The 27,428-nt window shown below is 44.0% G+C and overlaps 1 protein-coding gene across 1 annotated transcript in view; it reads left to right on the top strand.

Annotated features, from left to right (window-relative positions):
• Positions 1–27,428, top strand: part of LOC309554709 (very-long-chain 3-oxoacyl-CoA reductase-like) — a gene marked incomplete at its 5' end in the record, with an annotated part of 154,346 nt that overhangs the window by 81,270 nt on the left and 45,648 nt on the right. Inside the window, 3 exons of the mRNA XM_082256412.1 lie at positions 8,305–8,349; positions 9,896–9,930; positions 15,559–15,640. Of these exons, the coding sequence (XP_082112538.1) occupies positions 8,305–8,349; positions 9,896–9,930; positions 15,559–15,640 (162 nt within the window). The remainder of the gene's footprint in view (positions 1–8,304; positions 8,350–9,895; positions 9,931–15,558; positions 15,641–27,428) is intronic.

Here is a 27,428-nt window from a genome sequence, read left to right as displayed (position 1 = left end):
ACCCCAATTCCTGCACTATCACACCTCAGATCACCCCAATTCCTGCACCTTCACACCTCAGATCAGCCCCAATTCCTGCACCTTCACACCTCAGATCACCCCCAATTCCTGCACTATCACACCTCAGATCACCCCCAATTCCTGCACTATCACACCTCAGATCACCCCAATTCCTGCACCTTCACACCTCAGATCACCCCAATTCCTGCACCTTCACACCTCACACCACCTCCAATTCCTGCACTATCACACCTCAGATCACCCCCAATTCCTGCACTATCACACCTCAGATCACCCCAATTCCTGCACCTTCACACCTCAGATCACCCCAATTCCTGCACCTTCACACCTCACACCACCCCAATTCCTGCACCATCACACCTCAGATCACCCCAATTCCTGCACCTTCACACCTCAGATCACCCCAATTCCTGCACTATCACACCTCAGATCACCCCCAATTCCTGCACTATCACACCTCAGATCACCCCAATTCCTGCACCTTCACACCTCAGATCACCCCAATTCCTGCACCTTCACACCTCACACCACCCCAATTCCTGCACTATCACACCTCAGATCACCCCAATTCCTGCATTATCACACCTCAGATCACCCCAATTCCTGCACTTTCTCACTTCAGATCACCCCAATTCCTGCACTGTTACACTTCAGATCAGTCACTGCTAGAAAACATGTGCCATGCGGCATGCCAGTTTGCTTGTTACATGTGATGTGACAGCCAGGTGCACATTTCCAAGTTGAAAATGTGCACCTGGTTGTCACATCACATGTAACAAGCAAACTGGCATGGCACATGTTTTCTAGCACTAGTGACAGAGTGTAGCTGTTTTCTGTTTTTTACGCCTGCCTGCTGCTAAGCCAGAAGTGAGCAATGCTCTGCCGGAGGCCAGAACCACAAATCCCAGCAGTGTTGTGTTTGTTTTTGTGCCCTTTCCTTACATGGCACATGTTTTCTAGCAGCAGTGAGACCCCGTTCACACTGGGGCGACGCTACTTGCCGGGGCGACCTCACAGGTCGCGGTGCGCAGCTCACACCGCGGCCTCGGAACGGCCGACACAGACTTCATATCATTGAAGTCAATGCAGGTCGCTCCGGGTTGCCCCAAAGAAGCTCCGGACCCTTTTTCTAAGTCGGAGCGACTTGTGTCGCTCCTATTAGAACGGGTCCACAGCTTCTCTATGGCAGGCGACCTACGGCGACCAGGTCGCCTGACAGGTCGCCCCAGTGTGAACGGGCTCTGACAGTGTGTGTGTAGCTGTTTTCAAAACAGCTACACACTCACTGCTAGAACATGTGTCGTGTAAGGAAAGGGCACAAAAACAAACACAACACTGCTGGGATTTGTGGTTCTGGCCTCCGGCAGAGCATTGCTCACTTCTGGCTTAGCAGCAGGCAGGTGTAAAAAACAGATAACAGTCAGCTACACACTGTCACTGCTAGAAAACATGTGCCATCATGCCAGTTTGCTTGTTACATGTGATGTGACAGCCAGGTGCACATTTTCAAGTTGAAAATGTGCACCTGGCTGTCACATCACATGTAACAAGCAAACTGGCATGATGGCACATGTTTTCTAGCAGTGACAGTTCCAGACCAGTCTGACCAGAACACTGCTCTGCCAATGGAGGCCAGCTCAGAACCACAAATCCCAGCTGTTGTGTCTGTTTTTGTGCTGCCTGCGGCTGCCCTTTCCTTACCTTGTTGCAGCAGTCAGCCCTTGGCTCGTCGTCCTGTCTCTCACTCTGCTCAGCTGTCTGTGGTGCGGCGCCGGCGACTTCATTACCGCTTCTTCCTGAATCAAGCAGGGGCCAGGGGGTGACGATCCCCGGCCTCTAGTCAACCCCTTCACCTTCAGTCACCTGACGCCGGTCCACCCCTCCAGTCCAGAGCGCCTACATTGGATGCCGCTGCAATCCGACGTGACAGTGGCCGGCGGCCGCAGTGAGCGGCGCTGGGCTCAGCTCAGCATCAGCCGGCTGCCAGCTGAGCCCAGGCAGTGCTAGGACTCAGAGTGAGTGGCGGCCACTGGCGGGGAGTCAGGGACAGCAGCGGGCGGCCCTCAGTCTCCGCGGAATCGGCCGCGGAGAGGCCAGCAGCGGCCGGCAACCGCCGGCATCGGGACACAGACAGTGACACTGTCTGACGGACTGAGAGCGGAGGCCCCGGCCCACCGGGCATCTGCCCGGTCTGCCCTATGGTCAGTCCGGCCCTGCTGCTAGGGGCAAGCATGGGGAAGCCGATGCACGGGGCAGGCGGTTCCGATTGCCACCTGATACCCGCTGCCCACTGAGAGAGAAGAACGCTCAGCTGTTGTAAACACAGCCGACCATTCTTCTCTCTGGAATGATCACAGAGTGCCTGTGATCCTTCTATATAGGATCACAGGTCTCTATGATCATTTCACAAGCCACGCCCCCCCCCACAGTTAGAATCACTCCCCTAGGCTCACATTTAACCCCTTGATCACCCACAATGGTAACCCCTTCCCTGCCAATGGCATTAATACAGTAACGGTGCATATTTTTAGCACTGATTACTGTAGTAATGTCACTGGTCCCACCAAAAGTGTCAAAAATGTCAGTTAGCGGTCCGATCTGTCCGCCCCAATGTTGCAGTCCCGCTAAAAATCGCAGATCACCGCCATTACTAGTTAAAAAAAAAAACAATAAAAATGACGTAAATCTTTCCCGTAGTTAGTAGACGCAATAACTTTTGCACTTTTAACGCTTATTGCGATTTTTTTTTTTACCAAAAATATGTAGCAGAAAACAAATTGGCCTAAAATGTTAAAAAATGTTGATTTTTGCATTTTTTTTTTTTTTTGGGGAATGTTATATATAACATATCAGAATGTGAAAAATATTGTTGTTTTTTTTTTCAAAATTGTCGCTTTTTATTTCAAAAATGTAAAATCAAACAGTTGATCAAATACCACCAAAAGAAAGTTTTATTTGTGGGGAAAAAAAGGACGTAAATTTCATTTTGTTACAGCATCGCACGACCGTGCAATTGTCCGTTAAATTAACACAGTGCCAAATCGCAAAATATGGTCTGGTCAGGAAGGGGGTAAAATCTTCTGGTCTTAAAGTGTATAAAAATACACTCATTGAGAATTTTTTTGTCAAAGACATGTAGATAAATTTATTTTGGCCTAAATATATGACAAAAATTGAATATATTGGATATTTTTTAACTGTCATTGTCAACTGTTATTGTGACATCAATAATACAGTTTGTGCGATTTTGGTGCGGTTTTTATAAATTGTATGCCGATTCGTGCTCTATGGGTGTGCCTCCAATTATTTCGCTATGTGTTGGCACTTTAAGAGGTGCTCCCCTCCCCCCCCCCCCCCCCCCCCAAATAGATGGATTCTCACCTCTACAGTTGTTACCTTGCGGTTGAACCACTTCCATACCGGGCGATTTCTGGCACTCCGCTCCTACATATAACAACATAATTTTTTTTTTGCAAGGAAATTACTCTGAACCCCCAAACATTATATATTTTTTTTATCAGAGACCCTAGGGAATAAAATGGCGGTTATTGAAACTTTTTATGTCACACGGTATTTGCGCAGAAATTTTTCAAACGTGTTTTTTTTTTTGGGGAAAAAAAACGTTTTGTGAATTAAAAAAACAAAACACTAAAGTTAGCCCAATTTTTTTTTGTATACTGTAATGTGAAAGATGATGTTACACCGAGTAAATAAATACCTAATATGTCACGCTTTACAATTGCACACACTCGCGGAATGACGCCAGAAATTCGGTACTTAAAAATATCTATAGGCGAGGCTTTAAAACTTTTTTACAGGTTACCAGTTTAGAGTTACAGTGGAGGTCTTGAGCTAGAATTGTTGCTCTCGCTCTAACATTTGTGGCGATATCTCACATGTATGGATTGAACTTCGTTTACATATGTGGCCGCGACGTACGCATGCATTCGCTTCTGTGCGCGAGCACGTGGGGGCGGGGGCACTTTGAATCTTTTTTTTTTACACTTTCCCTTTTTAATTTTTTTTTTTATCACTTTTATTCCTATTACAAGGAATGTAAACATCCCTTGTAATAGGAATAGTGAATGACAGGTCCTCTTTATGGGGAGATCTGGTGTCCATAAGACCTCAGATCTCTCCTACAGGCTAGAAAGCCTGAAATAAAAAAAAAAAAAAAAACGATCTTGACGTCATCAAGGGACATGGCCATCAAAGGCATGGCCGGCACACGTAAACACGCTTTAAGTAGAGGCACCTCCGGAAGCAACGTCACAGCGGCGCTACCCGGAAGAGCCACAACCTGAAACCACCAGCAGGAAGCTTGCGCTCCACGCTACGTGATGTGATGAGACCTCCGGAAGCGACGTCAGAACGGAGCTATCAGGAAGGCCTCACATGCAAAACCAGCAACCAAGAGCTCCACACTATTTATCTATAGTTAGCTGTAATGATGGTGACATGTCAAAAACAGGAAAAACTGAAAAAACCTCTATTCCACCAGCCTCAACATGTACTAAATGTCAGAGAACCGGTGAAAACAATTAATATTGATACATTACCTAATGTAAACATAATTAAACACATGTAAAAATGATTCCAGACAATAGTGTGTACATCTTCAAGCACACTAGATATATAGAAAAATAAATTAAAAGGTGTTAAATGGACATCCCAAATTCCCACCCACTAAAAATGTATATAATGGTCAGGATGTACTTACAAGACCTCACATATATAGTCTGCACCAACAACAAAGATGTACATCCAGCCAAATACAAACTTAAAAAATAAATAAATTAACATAACACAATAAAGGTTATGCTACATTCCACATAAAATCAATATAAGAATCTGATAACCTATCACATGCTGCACCCACATAGTATACGGACGACGTCCCAAGTGTGAACATATGTGTGATACATGGCCTGCAAACATCAAATTATGCAGAAATATAGAAGGATGGATCAGATAGATTATGTACACTTATCAGGTGTCAGTTCACAATATTAAAGGCTCAATTGCCAGTTTCACATCCCATAAAGGAATCACCCACACATAAGATGTAATCAGCAGCCACATGTGTCAACCTATAATAACACAGGCCCTTAATCAATAAAATTTCAAAGATACTATAAATAAAAACAATCTAAATGAATAATTAAATATATTGAAAATAAATGCTGCTGTAAATTAGAAATTGATAACTCAGTAAGACAGAACAAAGACCATGAACAAATGGAGTGGGACGTCAACCTACACACAAACAGACCAGTCAACTGTTGCTAATATAACAATTGACGTCCCAGTCTACGTTCAGCCCATGTGGCATGTAGCACTTTAATTCGTAAATCCAACGAGTCTCTTTTTTTTTTTAGCGATCTCGCACCTCACGTTGCTACCTCTCCAATGTGCCGTAAATCTATCGATGCCTATAATCGATGTCCTGGTGGCCTTCTTGTTGTGGCACTACAAATAGTATCTCGGAACACTGTTTCCAAAAGCCACGCCGTTGACTCTCACCTGCATAGTTCTAATGGCCCGGCCTACATATTGAAAGCCACAAGGACATTCAAGAAGATAAACTACGTTCTTTTGATGTACATATAATAAAGGAATCGATGGTGTAAGTTTTATGTGTAGTCCGGGACTGGAAGGTACAAATCTTTCTGTCCTTGATAGAGTTAGTTCTACAAACCACACACTTTTTGCAAGGAAAAAAACAATTGCAAAAGGAAGAAAGGAGTATTAATCGGCCTATCAATAACGTTGGGTTCTACCCGTAACCGCAAAGGGGGTGCACCCCGATAAACCACTGTGGGTTTATCCCCCACAACTGATGCTAAAACTTTGTTGTTTTTAAGCAACTTCCAATGCCTGGAAAAAATATTCTTAATGTCTCTGTCCTGCTGAGTATAAGAGGTAACAAATGACACTCTGAATCTAATGTCCGGCGGTTTGGTTTTTGGTACGTCAGATAACATGTCAGATCTGTCCCTGTTAGCCACCACATAAATCACATCGTCAAGCTCAGCTTGGGAGTAACCTTTATCAACAAACCTTCCTCTCAAAACCTGGGCCTGCTGAAAGTAATCCCCAAGATGTGTGCAGTTCCTCCTCACCCTAATAAATTGGCTCTTGGAGACTGACCTAAGCCAAGAAGTGTGATGAAAACTGTCAGTGTTGATGACGGTCCGTGGCCTTAAAGTGTGTTGTAGTAACTAGGGAATTGTCTTTGACCATGATATTGAGATCGAGGAAGTGAATATTTTCTTCGCTTGCCTCATGCTGGAACATAGCATACATACATTGTCATTGAGATCCCGAAAGAAGTCATCTAACGACTCGATCGTGCCATTCCAGATCAAGATCACGTCGTCAATGTACCTCTTCCAGAGTATCAGCTCAGACCTCTGATTTCTGAGGATGAAATCCTCCTCCCACTTCGCCATAAAAAGGTTGGCCATGCTTGGTGCAAACTTGGCACCCATGGCCACCCCCTTGGTTTGGAGGTAGTAAGAAAATAGTTATGTTTCATGGTGAAGGAGAGGAGGCTTAGGATCCATTCCCTCTGAGCAGGGATAAGCTGGAAATCGCGTTGCAGGAAGGTCCCCACCATGTCCGTGTTCGTGAAAGATAATGGTGTAGAGGGAGGCCACATCCACAGTAGCTAAGATATAGCCCTCCCTCCACACCACGTCCCCCAACAACCTCAGGACCTTGTGCACACACGAGGCAGGATCACTGTCCGGAGTTGGCTGTTTGCTGCTAATTGATTGCTGTATGGATTTCATCATCACATCATACGCTCTTTGACCACTCTTAACCGAGGGTCAAATTGGTCTGGTAAGCAGACACCTTTCTCTGAGCACGTGGTGGAGCATATCTGGAATTTATTAACTGTTTCTTGGTGCGGGACTCTCCTCAATTTCCTTACATCTATCAACATATAAGAAGGGAAACTGTGTTTGGATCATTACTTTGTGGGACTGATGGACTGATTTGTTTTGGTCTCTAATTTTTTAATTTTTTTTGTTTCTCTATTGGAACAGATTCATTTTTTCCCTCTTCTCTGAACACTCAATATTCACATTTTGGGTTTAATTAATTTATGTGGCGCTGTACTCCTTGTTGTTATTTATATCTGTGGATTGATCATATCCTTAGTACCAGCTGCCTACTGTTTCATGTGTTTCACAGTGTGACCAAGCGCGGTTATTTTGTTTTTATTTTATTCCTATTTATGATTGTTATTAGCTGCTGCTGGTCCAGAGTTTGATCACCTTCTATGGATATTTTCTCATTCAGGGCAAATCATACCACTAATTTTAAAGATGCCTTTGAAAGCACCTCAGACTCTAATAAGTCTGATATGGGTGGTATGTTTATCCGGTTAAAAAACATCATGGTTTCTGAAACCCATGTTAACTGGGATATAGCCCTGTTAGAGAAGTACCTTGAAGAGGGTTTGGTCCCTTGTAGTTTGAGATGGGAGGTCAATCCCCAGGAGGATGAGAAAGATCTTGCCCTGTGGTTCAAGTTTTTTAATGATGCAGGTCTTAGCATGTTGAGATTCTTGATCACACGCAAGAGACAGAAGTTAAATAAATTGGATGAGGAATTAACTGCTCTTAAAACCCAATTATCCCCACATATGGACACCCCTGAGTTCAAGAGGTCTGATGACCTTAAGAAGGTCTTAGAAAAGGAGGAGTCTGAACAAAAATGTTAAAAAACGGAAAAAGTATTTAAGGGATGTGGGTGACTATAAAGCTAATCTCGTATTTAAGTGGCAGAAAAAAAGGGAGGAGACAAGTGGGGAAGGGGGGTTACACCCCGCCTCTTCCACTACTCGCAGGGAGGGAGATCCTTGCCCCCCAGGGGGAAATGCATTAGGGGTGGATAGACGACCCCTAAGATGGGTGTCTAATAACTCCCCATATAGACATCCCTGTCAGGAATCTCCCTATAGGAGAATGGGAAATGGGGACTCTGGGAGGTCTGGTAATGGAGGCTCTTTTTTTGGCCCTAGTACTTCTCAACAAACTCCACAGAGACCCTCTACCTCCAAAGGAGGACCTAAAAACAAAAAGGGTAAGAAACGTAACCAACAGTATACCTCTACACATAATAGGTTCTCTCCTTTGGAACAATATCGTGAAGAGAATTTAAAAAAAATAGTTTGGGAAGTTTTGGAAAATCTTGTTCTTCTGTAATTACAAAAGTTTTTAGAAATGTTGTGAATCTGAAAACAAACTCAATACTTTTTTTTTTCTGTTACAGGACATTACAGACATGATGAATTGCAATGTAATGTCAATGCTACACGTACGTGCATAATTTATTTCTATGTAATGTATATGAATGATGATGATTGCTTTATAGGTGCACTTCTCAAAGTTAGTAGCAGAGACAGAAGGGGGCTATGAGTCTGTCCTCCTCCTGCAGGGTGATACAGACAGAAGGGGGCTATGAGTCTGTCCTCCTCCTGCAGGGTGATACAGACAGAAGGGAGCTATGAGTCTGTCCTCCTCCTGCAGGGTGATACAGACAGAAGGGAGCTATGAGTCTGTCCTCCTCCTGCAGGGTGATACAGACAGAAGGGGGCTATGAGTCTGTTCTCCTCCTGCAGGGTGATACAGACAGAAGGGAGCTATGAATCTGTCCTCCTCCTGCAGGGTGATACAGACAGAAGGGGGCTATGAGTCTGTCCTCCTCCTGCAGGGTGATACAGACAGAAGGGGCTATGAGTCTGTCCTCCTCCTGCAGGGTGATACAGACAGAAGGGGGCTATGATGAGTCTGTCCTCCTCCTGCAGGCTGATACAGACAGAAGGGAGCTATGAGTCTGTCCTCCTCCTGCAGGGTGATACAGACAGAAGGGGGCTATGAGTCTGTTCTCCTCCTGCAGGGTGATACAGACAGAAGGGAGCTATGAATCTGTCCTCCTCCTGCAGGGTGATACAGACAGAAGGGGGCTATGAGTCTGTCCTCCTCCTGCAGGGTGATACAGACAGAAGGGGGCTATGAGTCTGTCCTCCTCCTGCAGGGTGATACAGACAGAAGGGGGCTATGATGAGTCTGTCCTCCTCCTGCAGGCTGATACAGATAGAAGGGAGCTATGAGTCTATCCTCCTCCTGCAGGGTGATACAGACAGAAGGGGGCTATGAATCTGTTCTCCTCCTGCAGGGTGATACAGACAGAAGGGGGCTATGAATCTGTTCTCCTCCTGCAGGGTGATACAGACAGAAGGGAGCTATGACTCTGTCCTCCTCCTGCAGGGTGATACAGACAGAAGGGGGCTATGATGAGTCTGTCCTCCTCCTGCAGGCTGATACAGATAGAAGGGAGCTATGAGTCTATCCTCCTCCTGCAGGGTGATACAGACAGAAGGGGGCTATGAGTCTGTCGTCCTCCTGCAGGGTGATACAGACAGAAGGGGGCTATGAGTCTGTCCTCCTCCTGCAGGCTGATACAGACAGAAGGGGGCTATGAGTCTGTCCTCCTCCTGCAGGGTGATACAGACAGAAGGGAGCTATGAGTCTGTCCTCCTCCTGCAGGGTGATACAGACAGAAGGGAGCTATGAGTCTGTCCTCCTCCTGCAGGGTGAAAGACAGAAGGGAGCTATGAGTCTGTCCTCCTCCTGCAGGGTGATACAGACAGAAGGGGGCTATGAGTCTGTCCTCCTCCTGCAGGGTGATACAGACAGAATGGAGCTATGAGTCTGTCCTCCTCCTGCAGGGTGATACAGACAGAAGGGGGCTATGAGTCTGTCCTCCTCCTGCAGGGTGATACAGACAGAAGGCAACTATAAAAAATTGTTTTCATTACATATGTTTTACTAAAACAATTCCATTTGTGTTCTGTTTCTAGATGACTCGAATTCTACTTCCAAGAATGGTGGAAAGGTAAAGCATAACTTCAATCCTATTGACAGCTTCTGCATATACTGCATATTTCTTTGATTGTCACACACCGGTATTACTATTACTGTCATGTACAGTTACATAGTTAGTCAGGTTGAAAAAAGACACAAGTCCATCTGGTTCAACCAAAAAATAAAAACAGTATTGAAAATCCAACCATACAATCCCATATACACAATCCTATACCCGCAGTTGATCCAGAGGAAGGCGAAAAAACCCCAGTAAAGCATGATCCAAATTGCTACAGCAGGGGAAAAAAAAATCCTTCCTGATCCCCCCCGAGAGACAATCAGATATTACCTGGATCAACTTTACCTAATAAAAAAATGGTAGTACCCATTTATATTTACGTCACTGACGCATGCGTTCTGAAGAAACGGCCACCCGTGCCATTTCTTTAGAGCAGTGTGTCGTCGCTGGCGGCTCCCGCGAGCATGCGCGGAAGCAATGCCATCGCGGCCCCGGCCAGTCAAAGAGCCAGAGCCGCAAACCCCGAAGGAAGACCGGGTAGAGATGGACGCCGCCTCCAGCGATCGCATCGCTGGAACGCTTTGCTTTCCGGTAAGTTTACCATATTGTGCTAGTATGCATTGAATACGAGCACGTTATGCTTTTGCCTTGCAGGTAAGAAATAAAAAAAAATAGTAGAGGTTTACAGCCGCTTTAAGTGGTTAAATTGACCTCATTTACAGAGCCAAGATTTTCCCTTTGATCTAAAAGAACGAGATGATACAAGGTTTCTCTTTATCTCTCAGCGCTGAGCAATTTGCAGGCGGTTTTCTTTGACAGCTCTAAGCAGAGTACGGCTCTGCACTGTTACATGAATCATGGAAGTTCCGGATGAAGATCATGGGGGGGGGGGGGGGTAATCGAGATCGCGATTTTTAAAAAAACGATTAATCATGCAGCTCTACTAGAGGCCACTTCCATCTTCACCCGGTCCTCCCTCCGGGGGCCCACTGATTGAGTGCCCGGAGCCGCAACGACGCCACTCCCGCACATGCACGCAGGAGCCGCCGTTTACAGCACAGGACAATGAAGGAACGGCCCAGGTGGCCGTTCCTTCAGAGCGCATGTGCTGGTGACGTCACCAGTTGCATGTACAGTAAATATCTCCTACATGGTGCACGTTTAGGAGATATTTACAGTACTTGTAGGTGAGCCTTATTATAGGCTTACCTATAAGTAAATTTTAGAGATGGAAGTTTACTTGCTACTTAGGCTTTGGCAATAAAAGCTGGAAGCCTGATTTTTCACTATCTCACTTTAGTAAATAAACCCTTATGTTCCTGTCCTGGTCATAAACATAAAAGAGAACTAGAAACTGTAAAGGACTAGATAGGAGATGATGACTACTTGTCCTATGCCATACACCCTGACAAGTTACAGGTCCCTCTCAAAAAATTAGCATATTGTGATAAAGTTCATTATTTTCTGTAATGTACTGATAAACATTAGATTTTAGATTCATTACACACAACTGAAGTAGTGCAAGCCTTTTATTGTTTTAATATTGATGATTTTGGCATACAGCTCATGAAAAACCAAAATTCCTATCTCAAAAAATTAGCATATCATGAAAAGGTTCTCTAAACGAGCTATTAACCTAATCATCTGAATCCACTAATTAACTCTAAACACCTGCAAAAGATTCCTGAGGCTTTTAAAAACTCCCAGCCTGGTTCATTACTTAAAGCAGAGTTCCGGGCACAAAAAAGATTTTTTTTTTTTTGTGCCCCTCCGCTAGGTATGCCACACCTGAAAAGGAATTGGATAGTTAATTTTTTTTTTTTTTGTTTACTCACCTTTTTATTGACGATCGTAAATACTCACCTATGACAGCTTCCTCCTCCAGCGCCGAGGCTCACCCCATCACTTCCTGCCTCGCGATGATTCCTGGGAGCTAAACGTCATAGCTCCCAGGAATCAATGCGCCGCACCGGCCCCGCTCGTCATTTCCGGGCGACGCCGCATTCCCCTGCTAAACAGCTTCTGGGCATGCCCAGAAGCTGTTTAGGAATGCGGCGCCACACCGGAAGTGACGAGAGGGGCCGGTGCAGTGCATTCTGGGACACGAAGACGCGGAAGAAGACAGAGAAGAGGACCGCGCCGGCTTCAGCTGCCCACAACCGAGATGGAAACGCTGTGGAAGAAAATTTCTAAGTAAGTATTTCTTCTAAAAGGTAAGTGCGAACCGGGACAGATCAGAGGCTAGCCATTGTGGAATGTGCTAGCCCTGACTGTCCCGGGGGTATGTTCAAGAAAAAAACGTTTCTCTGCCCGGAACTCTGCTTTAAAACCGCAATCATGGGTAAGACTGCCGACCTGACTGCTGTCCAGAAGGCCATCATTGACACCCTCAAGCAAGAGGGTAAGACACAGAAAGAAATTTCTGAACGAATAGGCTGTTCCCAGAGTGCTGTATCAAGGCACCTCAGTGGGAAGTCTGTGGGAAGGAAAAAGTGTGGCGGAAAACGCTGCACAACGAGAAGAGGTGACCGGACCCTGAGGAAGATTGTGGAGAAGGACCAATTCCAGACCTTGGGGGACCTGCGGAAGCAGTGGACTGAGTCTGGAGTAGAAACATCTAGAGCCACCGTGTACAGGCGTGTGCAGGAAATGGGCTACAGGTGCCGCATTCCCCAGGTCAAGCCACTTTTGAACCAGAAACAGCGGCAGAAGCGCCTGACCTGGGCTACAGAGAAGCAGCACTGGACTGTTGCTCAGTGGTCCAAAGCTCTTTTCTCGGATGAAAGCAAATTTTGCATGTCATTCGGAAATCAAGGTGCCAGAGTCTGGAGGAAGACTGGGGAGAGGGAAATGCCAAAATGCCTGAAGTCCAGTGTCAAGTACCCACAGTCAGTGATGGTCTGGGGTCCCATGTCAGCTGCTGGTGTTGGTCCACTGTGTTTTATCAAGGGCAGGGTCAATGCAGCTAGCTATCAGGAGATTTTGGAGCACTTCATGCTTCCATCTGCTGAAAAGCTTTATGGAGATGGAGATTTCATTTTTCAGCACGACCTGGCACCTGCTCACAGTGCCAAAACCACTGGTAAATGGTTTACTGACCATGGTGTTACTGTGCTCAATTGGCCTGCCAACTTTCCTGACTTGAACCCCATAGAGAATCTGTCGGATGTTGTGAAGAGAAAGTTGAGAGACGCAAGACCCAACACTCTGGATGACCTCAAGGCCGCTATCGAAGCATCCTGGGCCTCCATAACACCTCAGCAGTGCCACAGGCTGATTGTCTCCATGCCACGCCGCATTGAAGCAGTCATTTCTGCAAAAGGATTCCCGACCAAGTATTGAGTGCATAACTGAACATGATTATTTGAAGGTTGACTTTTTTTGTATTAAAAACACTTTTTTTTTTTTATTGGTCGGATAAAATATGCTAATTTTTTGAGATAGGAATTTTGGGTTTTCATGAGCTGTATGCCAAAATCATCAATATTAAAACAATAAAAGGCTTGCACTACTTCAGTTGTGTGTCATGAATCTAAAATATATGAAAGTCTAATGTTTATCAGTACATTACAGAAAATAATCAACTCTATCACAATATGCTGATTTTTTGAGAGGGACCTGTACATGTATACCTCTCACATTGAGCTAGCTGTGTGCTTGGTGGGTGCTGTGGTGCAGGTATTGCCTAACCTCCCATACACTGTAATGAGCCCTGCCACCTCACCACTGTCTAACATCAGCACTCGTGGCAGCTCCATGCTAATGTTACATGTTGTCACTCACTTCCCCACTACAATCTAACAACATCGATCGCTTTCCTCTCAGTGTACAGTGCTGCGGCCTACACAGCTCCCCACAGCGCAAACTAATGGTTCCGCTCACACCGTGCACCTCCTATTAGGAAGAAATGTATGCAGACCACGACGGCCTCATCAGCCAATTTATCACCTGCCCCCTTTTTTTTCCCTCTCTACCTGTCTATCTCTCTCTCCCCAATCTTTCACCTTCTGTCTCTACCCTCACTGATGCTCTCCCCTTTCTCTCTTTCTCTCTCTCTCTCTCCCCCCTTCTCTCTCTCTCTCCCCCCCCCCTTCTCTCTCTTTCTCTCTCTATCCCCCTTCTCTCTCTCTCTCCTCTCTCTCTCCCCCTCTCTCTCTCTCTCCTCTCTCTCCCCCCCTTCTCTCTCTCTCTCCTCTCTCTCCCCCCTTCTCTCTCTCTCCTCTCTCTCCCCCCCTTCTCTCTCTCTCTCCCCTCTCTCCCCCCTTCTCTCTCTCTCTCTCTCTCCCCTTCTCTCTCTCTCCCCCCTTCTCTCTCTCCCCCTCTCTCTCTCTCTCTATCTCTCTCTCTCTCCCCTTCTCTCTCCCTCTCTCTCCCCTTCTCTCTCCCTCTCTCTCCCCTTCTCTCTCCCTCTCTCTCTCTCTCTCTCCCCTTCTCTCTCTCTCTCTCTCTCTCTCTCTCCCCCCTTCTCTCTCTCCCCCCTTCTCTCCCCCCCTTCTCTCTCTCTCTCCCCCCCTTCTCTCTCTCCCCCCCTTCTCTCTCTCTCTCTCTCTCTCTCTCTCCCCCTTCTCTCTCTCTCTCTCTCTCTCTCTCCCCCCTTTTCTCTCTCTCCCCCCTTTTCTCTCTCTGTCTCCCCCCTTCTCTCTCTCTGTCTCCCCCCTTCTCTCTCTCTCCCCTCCCTCCTTCGCCTTCTCTCTCTCTCACCCTCCCTCCCCTTCTCTCTCTCTCCTTTTTTCTTGCGCTCTCTCTCTCCCCCCTCTCTCTCTCTGACTCGCGTTCTCTCTCTCTCTCTCCCCCTTTCTCTCTCTCTTTCTTTCTCTCTCTCTTTCTCTCTCCATCTCTCTCTCTCCTTTTCGATTCCCGGTGCTGCATCCAATGGCTCCTGCTGCTATCAATCTGTCCCATTAGGAATAAGACAGCGGCTGGAGCGGCTGCTCTCATGCACATCACTGGAACAGATCGGATTATTATTAGTAGTAGTAGTGGTAGTAGTAATAATATTTAATTTATATTGTGTTCTGGGTGTTTTAGTTTTTTATTACTATTATTTTATTATTAATATTCTTTATTGTATTAATAATATTTTATTCATTTTTATATTATTAATAAATAAATAAATATAATAAAATATAATAAATAATTATTATGGATTATTATAAAATCGGGCAAAAAAGGGAGTGAATGCAGCCACAGTCTTTCTCTCTGTCTCACCTTTCCATCTATTTCTCTCTTTCCTCCCTGTTCTTTTTTCTCCACGCTCTTGTTCTCTGTCTCTCGTCTCCACCACCACTTTCTTTTCTCTTTATTTCTCGGCCTCTCTGTGATGTCCCTCTAGGCTTCTCCTTTCTACACTTTTCCTCTCTCTTCTGTCCACTCTCGGCTCTGTCTCTCTGGTCTTTTTTTCTTCTCTCTCCTTTCTCTCACATCTCTCCGCTCTTTCCCTCTGTTCTATCATTTTTTTCTTTCTGCTCTCCGTCTTCCTTATTTTCTTCTCTTTCTTCACTCCAATCTCTCTTCTTTTGCCAATTCTCTTTCCTCTGTGCTCTTTTCTCTCCCTCTATTTTTATCTTTCTTCTTCCCACTTTCTATCCCCTTGCTCTCTGCTTTCTACTCTTTATATGACTCTTGTTTTCTTCTTCCTAGGAAGAAAGGTCTCATAATAAACATAGCTTCTGAGGCTGGCACTCGTCCCTATCCCAAAATCACCCTTTACTGTGCCACCAAGGTATGGACAATACTTTTATGCAGAGAAACAGCCTAATATAAACAAAAACCGATTATGATGTCAAATTCAAATTAAAAGGAACCCTACACAATCTTCGATTTTTCAAAAGTAAATGTCCAAAGGTAAACACACCACAAGATGCATGCCTAACTTCATTAGAAGAGCCTCTCCTGCCCTTTTCTGATTTGGTGTCACTTTGTTACTTTGATCTGTTTTCATGGGTAAGCTCCACCAACTTTCACCCCATGTCCACTGAGAGGGCTCTGCTTTCTTGGATAGCGGAAAGGGTGCTGGTTGAGGTTAGCCTTGAAGTCAGAGGAAGTCTATAACTAAACCACAGAGGGGTAGAGAAGAATCTTTACTGGGTGACAAAAGTAACAGGTATCTTGTGGCATCAGTGCATAGACCTTTACTTTAGAAATTGGAAATAGAGTACAGGTCCACTTTAAACGGGTCCACGGACACAGAAACATTGGTGGTAATGAGACTTATTGCGCATGTTGATGAAGGATCCCCTTCAATAGACAATTCACAAAGCTTTAGTACAAAAATAAGATATTTGTTTTGCATGTGTGACTGTCATTTTCATATTCTGTTGGAATTAATACCTGTCACTTTGTAAATAAGTGTTCTTATCCTCGTGTATTAGCTTTGTGAATTAAGCCTAATAAGAGCTAAAAAACTTCAGCATGCAGGACTTATGCCAACATGCTGCAATGCAACAACAGGAGTGTAACTGATATGTAATGGGGGAGCACATTCACTCTGTAGCCTGTTCCTGCCCAGACCCTGAGGTAGTGACCTTGTGTTCAGAGTACCTGTCAGGGCCTGGATTTTAACCTAGAATCTCTGCTGTGTTAGGTAATGGCTCTTCTTGCTGAGCTACCTGGAATGCTGGACAGTTCCCCCCAGACAGTTCCCCCCTTACAGTTCTCCCCGGACAGTTCCCTGGACAATTCCTTGAATGATGATGTCTTGAACCTTATTTTTCTTGAATCCTGAACTCTTTGCTCATCCTAAGAACTTCCTGATTTAAAGCCATGTCACTGCACTTCCTGTTTGCCAGATTATTGTGCTCTCTCCAGCTAGTATCTTGTTCCTGTCTGCGCTGCTGCCGTCCATATTTTGCTATCACTCATTATCGACCCTTGGCTTGTTCCTCGACTACTCTTCTGCCTGATCCCAACCTGCAACTACCTATTATCGAACTTTGGCTTGTTTACTGACTACGCTTCTGTTTGATTCCCCACCTGCTTATTTGCTACTGGTCCTTGGCTTGCTCACCTCCTGGTGGGTTGATTCTGAGGACCACGACCTGGTATTAACCCATCTGCACCATCAGAAGCTCTGGTGAACACCAGTTAGTATTAAGACTCTGCACCTCCGGTGAGCCTACGTCATCCACCAGGGTGTCCTGCTTCTATACCTATCCTGCTGGTCAGTGGGAGTTCCCCTATGCCAGTGATGGTGAACCTTGGCACCCCAGATGTTTTGGAACTACATTTACCATGATGCTCAGCTACACTGCAGAGTCCATGAGCATCATGGGAAATGTAGTTCCAAAACATCTGGGGTGCCAAGGTTCGCCATCACTGCCCTATGCTATAAATCAATATTAAAATGTGTGATCGTGCTACCTCTAAATCAAGGTAAAAATAACAACTAGAAAGTGACAAAAAAAATGACTACATATGTAAGTGTTTCATATATATATATATATGTGCCAGTGCAAATTAAATCCATAAACAAACAAATAATGCAAAAAAGGCCAATGCAATAAATAATAAAGATTCTTACAGATTGTGCAATCAAAAAAGTCTCTATTTGAAAAGGATGTTCATAGGGATGGGATGACACCACAGTGTAACGACAATTTTCCACTCATGCTCCTTTCACCAAGTGAAGTGCAAGATCACCTCCATTATAGACCCCTAAGGGTCAACAAAGCATAAATGCAGATTAATTTGATGGACCAAACTCTGGTGTTCAGGTTCATTTAAGAGTAATGGAATTCCCTCTCCAAGATGGCTCTACACAGCTCACACATAGGTCATAGGCAACAAACAGAAATTACAGCCTCCAATAGTGCACTACCTGGGTTATTAAGCTCAACACACCGCACAGAACCCACTTCATGAAAAAGCATATTTATTAGGTAAAAAACAAGCATATAGTAAAATAAAATGGGATTGGTGCAGCGCTAACACAATTGAATCCACAGTCCATACAAATGTTCAAATGGATCAAATAAAATGCAGTGAACAAAAGTTCATCAGAGAGTGCTCCAATAGAGAAGGGAAACTGTCCACCACTTCAAACTTGGAAAAAGCCCCGAGTGCAGGAACCGCCACCAAGATAATAAATGGCCTCTTACCAAATTGCAATGACCCCCATTACAAGGATCAAAGACAGCCTGTGTGATCAAAGCAATGCCCAGATCGACATGTATCGATTCCCAGTGTTCCCTCAGCAGCTCCGACCGGAACAAGTGAACATAAGGAAAAGAGGGACAACTCCAATAGTGAAGTACGTTCACAGGTTTATTCAGTAAAAGCAGAGTGGCAACTCACGTTTGCATGAAGAAATCACAGCATGTCTCGGAGCTATACTCTCAGAACCTTTGTTTCCAACCGATTGTCGATCTGGGCATTGATTTGATCACACAGGCTGTCTTTGATCCTTGTAATGGGGGTCTTTGCAATTTGGTAAGAGGCCATTTATTATCTTGGTGGCGGTTGCTGCACTCGGGGCTTTTTCCAAGTTTGAAGTGGTGGACAGTTTCCCTTCTCTATTGGAGCACTCTCTGATGAACTTTTGTTTACTGCATTTTATTTGATCCATTTGAACATTTGTATGGACTGTGGATTCAATTGTGTTAGCGCTGCACCAATCCCATTTTATATTGCTATTTAGATCTGGTATTTCTGATTCTAGATCAGGTGCTGGCTGCTTTCATTTGGTCTGTTGACTTTTTATTCATGTATGTTTTTATCTTTACATTTTAGCGCAGCAATATCCCCATTTTTTATAAGCATATAGTAAAATCCAGCTTCTCACGTGATCCAGTGAAAATTCCCGCTGCCAGGCTCAACCTCTACGCGTTACACCACCAATGCACGTGGCTTCATCTGGAAGGAAGCCAAGCGGCAGTGGCAGGGTATATTTATATGAAAAGGCAATAGTAATGGCCATGTATCCACTTCTGGTTTGCGCATGCGATGATGTTTATTACGAAGGAAACATGTTACTGGCAGGATCACCATGTATAAGTAAAGGGATAAAAGACTTGAAGTGGAAGTAAACCCTCCTATCGTTTTCAGCCAAGGAAGCTGCCATCTTTGCCTCTTGGCTAGCTGTTTTTTTGAAACTATCAAATTATTGGGTTTACTTCTGCTTTAAGCTGGTCCTAAAACTGCCAATAACATGTGAAAGTGTTTTCATAAGCAGGTATACTTACCTGTGTCCATGTGACTTTTTTCTTTGCTAGTTTTCATTCTGCCTCTGCGCTGCCTGGGCCCCTTCTCTACCATTTAGGCTTCTTTCACACGGCCGCTCCGCTGCTTTAGTCCGCTGCAGGACTTTTTTTTTTTTTTTTTCACGGAGCGGATGACATTTGTGTCATCTGCTCCGTGTGCCCGCATATCATCCCATCCGTTTGCGGATGATATGCGGACATAATGTAAGTATATGGGCATTGCGGATGTCAGCGGATGACACCGCTGACATCCGATTTTCCTTCCTTTCCGTTTTTTACACGGATGAAAAAATAGGGTTCTGTTCCATTCCAAAAAACGGAACAGAACTGAAAGGAGGAAAATCGGATGTCAGCTGATGGTATTCCGCTGACATCCGCAGTGCCATTCACTTACATTACAGTCCGCAAATCATCCGCAAAAAAATAGGATGATTTGCGGACACACGGAGCGGCCGTATGAAAGGACCCTTATTGTACTATACATGCGTGAGATGGAGTGGTCCGTCTTGCGTGCACATAACATACAAAATTACGCTCATTTGCTGGTAAACTTCTCCCCAGGGATCTCAGGAAATAAAAAGCAAAGACCAGTAAAGCGCACTACAAGGTCCAGCCCAACAAACAGCAGTCTGTGGTGTCAGCATGGTGAGGACAAAGGTTCATTCTAACACACAAGGATCTTGCAGCTTGCCAGGTGATCCGGGAAGATTCAGGAAGCTCAAACAACAAAGAAATGGCAGCGCGAGATCCTCATTGGAATAATAAAGTAATTTATTCCATAAAAATAAATAGTACACTTACATGTTAAAATCTTGGTAATCAACATGGATGAAAGATGAAAAATACCACAGAGTCGTCCACAGGGGTGTGATGGATAAAGAAACCCCAAGGCTTCTTTGACGAAGGGTCAAAGGACGTGGGTCCTTAAGGAAGTCAGTCAGGCAATAGCTAGACCGTTGTTCCTAATTTTTACGGACAGCATACTGACTGGAACAGTACCAGCTGATTGGAGAAAAGCCAATGTAGTACCAATGTTTATAAAAAGGCAGAGATACAGTATATCCCTGGAAACTACAGGCCAGTCAGCCTAACATCAATAGTCCGTAAGCTATTGGAGGGGAAGATAAGGAACCATATGCAATACTGTGCTAATGAATAAAGAATCTTTCTTCCAAACCAATCTATTATCATTCTATGAAGAAATGAGCTGCCATCTAGATAAAGGAAGGCCTGTGGATGTGGTGTATCTGAATTTTGCAAAGGCATTTGATACAGCTGACGATACAAAGCTAAGCAGGGCAATAACTTCAGCGCAGGATGTGGAAACCTTACAAGAAGACCTAAGTAAAATAATGGGGTAGACAACTACATGGCAAATGAGGTTTAATGTTGAAAAATGTAAGGTAATGCGTTTGGGTGGCAAAAAAATGAATGCAAGTTACTCGCTAGGGGGGGAACCTCTGGGGGAATCCAGGATGGAGAAAGATCTGGGGGTCCTAGTAGATGACAGGCTTGGCAATGGCATGCAATGCCAAATTGCTGCAAGCAAAGCCAACAGAATATTGGCACGTATTAAAAAGGGGATTCACTCCAGAGATAAAATGATAATTCTCCCACTCTACAAGATTTTGGTCTGGCCACATTTTGAGTATGCCATCATGTTCTGAGCACCAGCCCATGTGCTGGAACTGGAGAGAGTCCAGAGAAGGGCAACAAAGCTAATAAAGGGACTAGAGGATCTCAGCTATGGGGAAAGACTACAAACATTGAACGTATTCTCTCTGGAGAGGAGACACTTGAGAGGAGATATGATAGCGATATACAAATACCTTACTGGTGACCGTAGTATAAGGAAAAAATGTTTCAGTGTAAGGGAATTTAAAAAGACACATGGCCATTCTCAGAGAAGCGGTTTACCCGTTATCAGCATGAAGAATTCTTTACTGTCAGAACACTAAGCAGTGGTTTCAGCAGGGATTGTTGATAGTTTCAAAAGAGTATTAGATGGACAGCTTAATGATCACAACATACAGGGATATACGATTTACTATTAAAAAAAAAAACACATGAACACACACCCGCACAGGTTGAACTGGATGGACTGGTGTCTTTTTTTTCAACCTCACCAACTATATACAGTGCCTTGCGAAAGTATTCGGCCCCCTTGAACTTTTCAACCTTTTGCCACATTTCAGGCTTCAAACATAAAGATATAAAACTGTAATTTTTTGTGAAGAATCAACAACAAGTGGGACACAATCATGAAGTGGAACGAAATTTATTGGATATTTCAAACTTTTTTAACAAATAAAAAACAGAAAAATTGGGCTTGCAAAATTATTCAGCCCCCTTAAGTTAATACTTTGTAGCGCCACCTTTTGCTGCGATTACAGCTGTAAGTCGCTTGGGGTATGTCTCCAACAGTTTTGCACATCGAGAGACTGAAAGTTTTGCCCATTCCTCCTTGCAAAACAGCTCAAGCTCAGTGAGGTTGGATGGAGAGCGTTTGTGAACAGCAGTTTTCAGTTCTTTCCACAGATTCTCGATTGGATTCAGGTCTGGACTTTGACTTGGCCATTCTAACACCTGTATATGTTTATTTGTGAACCATTCCATTGTAGATTTTGCTTTATGTTTTGGATCATTGTCTTGTTGGAAGACAAATCTCCATCCCAGTCTCAGGTCTTTTGCAGAATGCATCAGGTTTTCTTCCAGAATTGTCCTGTATTTGGCTCCATCCATCTTCCCATCAATTTTAACCATCTTCCCTGTCCCTGCTGAAGAAAAGCAGGCCCAAACCATGATGCTGCCACCACCATGTTTGACAGTGGGGATGGTGTGTTCAGGGTGATGAGCTGTGTTGCTTTTACGCCAAACATAACGTTTTGCATTGTTGCCAAAAAGTTTGATTTTGGTTTCATCTGACCAGAGCACCTTCTTCCACATGTTTGGTGTGTCTCCCAGGTGGCTTGTGGCAAACTTTAAACTACACTTTTTATGGATATCTTTAAGAAATGGCTTTCTTCTTGCCACTCTTCCATAAAGGCCAGATTTGTGCAGTATACGACTGATTGTTGTCCTATGGACAGAGTCTCCCACCTCAGCTGTAGATCTCTGCAGTTCATCCAGAGTGATCATGGGCCTCTTGGCTGCATCTCTGATCAGTCTTCTCCTTGTATGAGCTGAAAATTTAGAGGGACGGCCAGGTCTTCTTGCAGTGGTCTGATACTCATTCCATTTCAATATTATCGCTTGCACAGTGCTCCTTGAGGAGTTTTAAAGCTTGGGAAATCTTTTTGTATCCAAATCCAGCTTTAAACTTCTCCACAATAGTATCTCAGACCTGCCTGGTGTGTTCCTTGTTCTTCATGATGCTCTCTGCGCTTTAAACGGACCTCTGAGACTATCACAGTGCAGGTGCATTTATACGGAGACTTCATTACACACAGGTGGATTCTATTTATCATCATTAGTCAGTTAGGTCAACATTGGATCATTCAGAGATCCTCACTGAACTCCTGGAGAGAGTTTGCTGCACTGAAAGTAAAGGGGCTGAATAATTTTGCACGCCCAATTTTTCAGTTTTTTTATTTGTTAACAAAGTTTGAAATATCCAATAAATTTCGTTCCACTTCATGATTGTGTCCCACTTGTTGTTGATTCTTCACAAAAAATTACAGTTTTATATCTTTGTTTGAAGCCTGAAATGTGGCAAAAGGTTGAAAAGTTCAAGGGGGCCGAATCCTTTCGCAAGGCACTGTAACTATGTAAGGCTGTCAATGTATGATCCTGTCCTGTCCCACTAGCCGGCATCAGGGAGATAAGATCATGACCACTGTCAGAAAGCCCGCCAATCCTCGGCGTTCTACACAAGAGCAGTAAACCTTGTTGCAACCCCTTTGTGTCTGTGAGAAGTGGGGAGTGAACCTCTGAAATGCATCACCGCTCCCCACTTCTCACAGACCATAGCGATTGCCAAGATGTAGACTGCGCTTGTGCAGAACGCCGAGGATTGACGGGCTTTCTGACAGCTGCCATAATCTTATCTCCCTGATGCTAGCTAGTGGGATAGAACAGGATCATACATTCACAGCCTTGCGGTTTCTTCACCCATCATACTGCAGACAACCCTGTGGTGTTTTTCATCTTCCATCCATGCTGATTACCAAGATTTTAACATGTAAGTGTACTATTTGTTTTTTGGTATACATTACTTTATCATTCTAATGAAGATCTCACGCTGTCAATTCTTTGTTGTTTGAGATCTCAGCAAAGCGTTTGTTTTCAACAGAATGCATGTACTGTCGTAGAGCGCATGCACAAGATTAGACGCATGAGGTTATGCTCTTCATCTCATCCATGTGCGGTACGATAATACTGGTAGCAGTACCATGACATAAATTTGGAAAATGGCAGCGAGCCCAGCAAGCAGAGAGGCAGAATGAAAACCAGTGAAAGTGAAGAAAAATTCACGCTATTTGGCAGTTTTATAGGGGAATGTCCTCTTTAATAATTGTGATGGAACCGACCCCACACTGTGCTTGAGTGCTTCCTTCAGTCAGTATACCGCTTCCTCCAGTCTTGCCATAGATATCAGATGATATAGCTGCATAACATACAAGACTAGCCGACAAATAGCTTGTACGAGATCTGGAACGCTTTATTGAACAAACTCACACGTAATATACAGTATATTCCACAGGAGGACATCTCCTTCCTGATCATATTACCCTAACAATACAAACTGCACACAGGAATATAATTACCATTGCTAAACATTAAGTTAATTAAACTAACCACCGGGACAATCAGGGATCTTATTCTAGGTCAGACTTGCCGGCATTGAGCTCCCAAAGTAAAATACACATTATTACAAGTGTAAACACATCCCCTAGCAGACAATAGGTGGGTTAATTAGCACAATTAACAATGCAAACAGTGATCTCCCCCCTCTAGCAACTATTAGCTGACAATGATATAATTAACATGCTAATTAACTCAGCACATAAACCACCCTGGGTGACTAAACTACCAGCTACAAGGCTAAAACAAACTACATCACACATTATCCTAAGTATAAACACAGAACACCTTCAGACAATAGCAGGAGACCCCAGAAGCAGACTGTCCGCCTCCTACATTGGAGTACATGGAACAGAGATCAATGTGACCAGCTCTTTCAACAAGCATGTATAGTTCAGAATCAAACAAACCATGAATAGTCTTCATAGATTTCTTGAGGGATTGTTGATAAATATTACTGTCCCATTTGAAGTAATACAAACCACATTCTCAGTGTCCATTAAGGAGTTGAATGAATTAAATTAATAGGGTGCGCTAACTTAAAATAATGGCAGCAACTAGGATTCCAACCTTGTAGAATAAATAGAATAATAAAAACATAAACTAGTGCGCTCAATAAAGTAAACATGGAAATAAACACATTCCCATAAACACAAACATCTAAAAATGAATGTAAATAAATAATCAGTGGAATTCCTCAAAATAAACCGTGACAACATGCACTAGAGTGATGTAGTATAAATGAGTCCAATTAAATGTGAACAACACGTGAATCTTCACTAAGATGCTCCAGAAATAGTGAATGTCCTTTTCCAAAAAATCTAAAAATTCCAATGTTCCCGTGTGTTATAAAGGTGACCACAACAGTGCAATAAGATGGCTCCTTACCCCCTTTCCATCGAACAGTAGCATATAAACCACATCAGATGAAGGAAAAAGGGTCCACGAGCCTATGTATCTCACCCATATAAATGTGCCACCACGTGTTGACAAAAATTCAATGAGCCTCTTACCAGAAATCAAAATAAGCCGGCTTTGGATGATATTCCTACAGAAGGACCACAATGGAACCGCCGGGATGGATGGTTCTGTGTGCAACTGCTAGTATCCACAATGAAAGTGTCACAGAGGCTCTTTCACGTGTAAATTCTGCTCCATAAAAGAGGCTTCACAGGCACTAGATATAATGCTAATGAGACTCTAATGCATCAGGAATCGCTGCAATGCCAGACAAACCTGGCTCAGATACACCTGACACCACTGGCCTATCGGGAGATCTGAACACTGCCAGGAACTGGACCACATAGCAGGTCCAGTTGACACCAATAGTAATCTGGCAGTGTTTGTATCTCCCGATAGGCCAGTGGTGTCAGGTGTATCTGAGCCAGGTTTGTCTGGCATTGCAACTATTCCTGATGCATTCGAGCAGGGATCCTCAAACTATGGCCCTCCAGCTGTTACAGAACTACACATCCCATGAGGCATTGTAAAACTCTGAGATTCACAGACATGACTAGGCATGATGGGAATTGTAAATCCCGAACGACTCGAGGGCCATAGTTTGAAGCCTTCAGCATTAGACTGTCACCAGCATTATATCTAGTGCCTGTGAAGCCTCTTTTATGGAGCAGCATTTACATGTGAAAGAGCCTCTGTGACATTTTCAGTGGGGATACTAGCAGTTGCACACAGAACCATCCATCCCGGCGGTTCCACTGTGGTTCTTCTGTAGGAATATCATCCAAAGCCGGCTTATTTTGATTTCTGGTAAGAGGCTCATTCAATTTTTGTCAACACGTGGTGGCACATTTATATAGGTGAGATACATAGGCTCGTGGACCTTTTTTCCTTCTTCTGATGTAGTTTATATGCTACTGTTCGATGGAAAGGGGGTAAGGAGCCATCTTATAAAAAGAAAGGGAATCAGCGCTTAATTTCTAAAAATGGTGGACCACAAATAACGGCCAATGTGAACGTGAAATGAAGAACAATAAATGTAAGAAGGATGAGTGTGAAAGAACAAGCCTAAGTAAAAAATGGTAAAGGTATTAAAAGATGTTAAATAAAAATGTTAACCATAGATGATGATATGAAGCAATATAAATATGAAGCAATATAAATATAGACACAATCCTGGTATAATATAAAAGTGCTGAACTGCTAATACATAAATCAATAAAGGTGATTAGTGCTAAATATAAATAAAAAGTGATAGAAAACACTATTGGTGATGACTGTGGGCAACAGACTGGTTGCACAATGCAGGTGATAAACTAAATCAATATCCTGTGCAGGTGACAATAGTGCAAAATATATAGACCAGCAAACAATGCTGTAAATGCTTGGAATAAATAAGCGCAAAAACAATAAAAGCATATAGTCCCAAAATAGTTGAGTGCACAGACTAAGGTGCTACTAATAACAAGTGAAGAAAATAAAAGTTCATTGGTGATCCAGTGGCTAATGCCCAGTACACACGATCCGAAAATCGGGCGACGTTTCATCCGTTATTTTTCGTATTCTAGCAGCTCTCAATAATATTCGCTAACGGGAGAGGTTACTCACGATACGAATTTTCTCGGACGATAATTTTTAGCTTCCGGTATGCGTAACCACGCTGTAGCGTGTGAGGGGAAAATGATGTCTACTGCTCATGCGCTGTCTACTGCTCACCATTTTTTTCGGACGAACAACATACTGATAATACGATTATCGTACGATGTGTTATAATACGATCAAAATTTTTATGCTTGCACGACCGGATAATATTGGGTGAACTGTCGTGATCGCCTCTCGTAAGCTGTGTACTAACGATCCGATTATCGTCCGATCCTTTCACAAGCGTTATTTTTCGTCCGATTTTCGGATCGTGTGTACGGGCCATTAGGCTCGGTTTCCACTGCTGCGGCTACAGAGTCGCGCTACTTCTAGCGTGACTCTGTAGTGTTCACTTGTTCGCGGCTTTCAGTGAGACTTGTCCCTCATTATAGAGGGAAGTCGCACTGAAGTCGGCCCAAAAGTAGTGCACGAACTACTTTTCAAGTTGCTGCAACTCAAGTCGCGGCAGTGAAAACGGGCCAAATAGAAATGAATGGCTTTTGACTTGCTGTGCGACTTGACATGTGTCAAGTCGCACAGCAAGTCGCAATAGTGGAAACCGAGCCTAAGTAAAAGAAAACACTTCCAGTGACAGCCAGGTGCAATAATTTGTGAGCTTTGAATGTTGTGAGGACCTTGACTATGAAGAGCGTCTACAATCGCTCGATTTATTCTCCCTGGAGAAGAGACGTCTGAGGGGGGACATGATAGCAATTTATAAATATCTTAATGGGGATCCCAGTTTAGAAAAAAAGCTGTTCATTCGAAGGGATTGCATGAGGACTCGAGGGCATACAATGCGATTAGAGGAGAAGCGTTTTAACCTCAGGCAACGCGGGGGGGTCTTTACTGTTAGGGCAACAAGATTGTGGAATTCTCTACCACAAGAGGTGGTTTCTGCGGGAAGTACGG

This window comes from Pelophylax lessonae (genome assembly GCF_965119305.1).
Source record: "Pelophylax lessonae genome assembly, chromosome: 4".
Lineage (NCBI taxonomy): Eukaryota > Metazoa > Chordata > Amphibia > Anura > Ranidae > Pelophylax > Pelophylax lessonae.
This window is presented reverse-complemented; position numbering and strand designations above follow the sequence as displayed.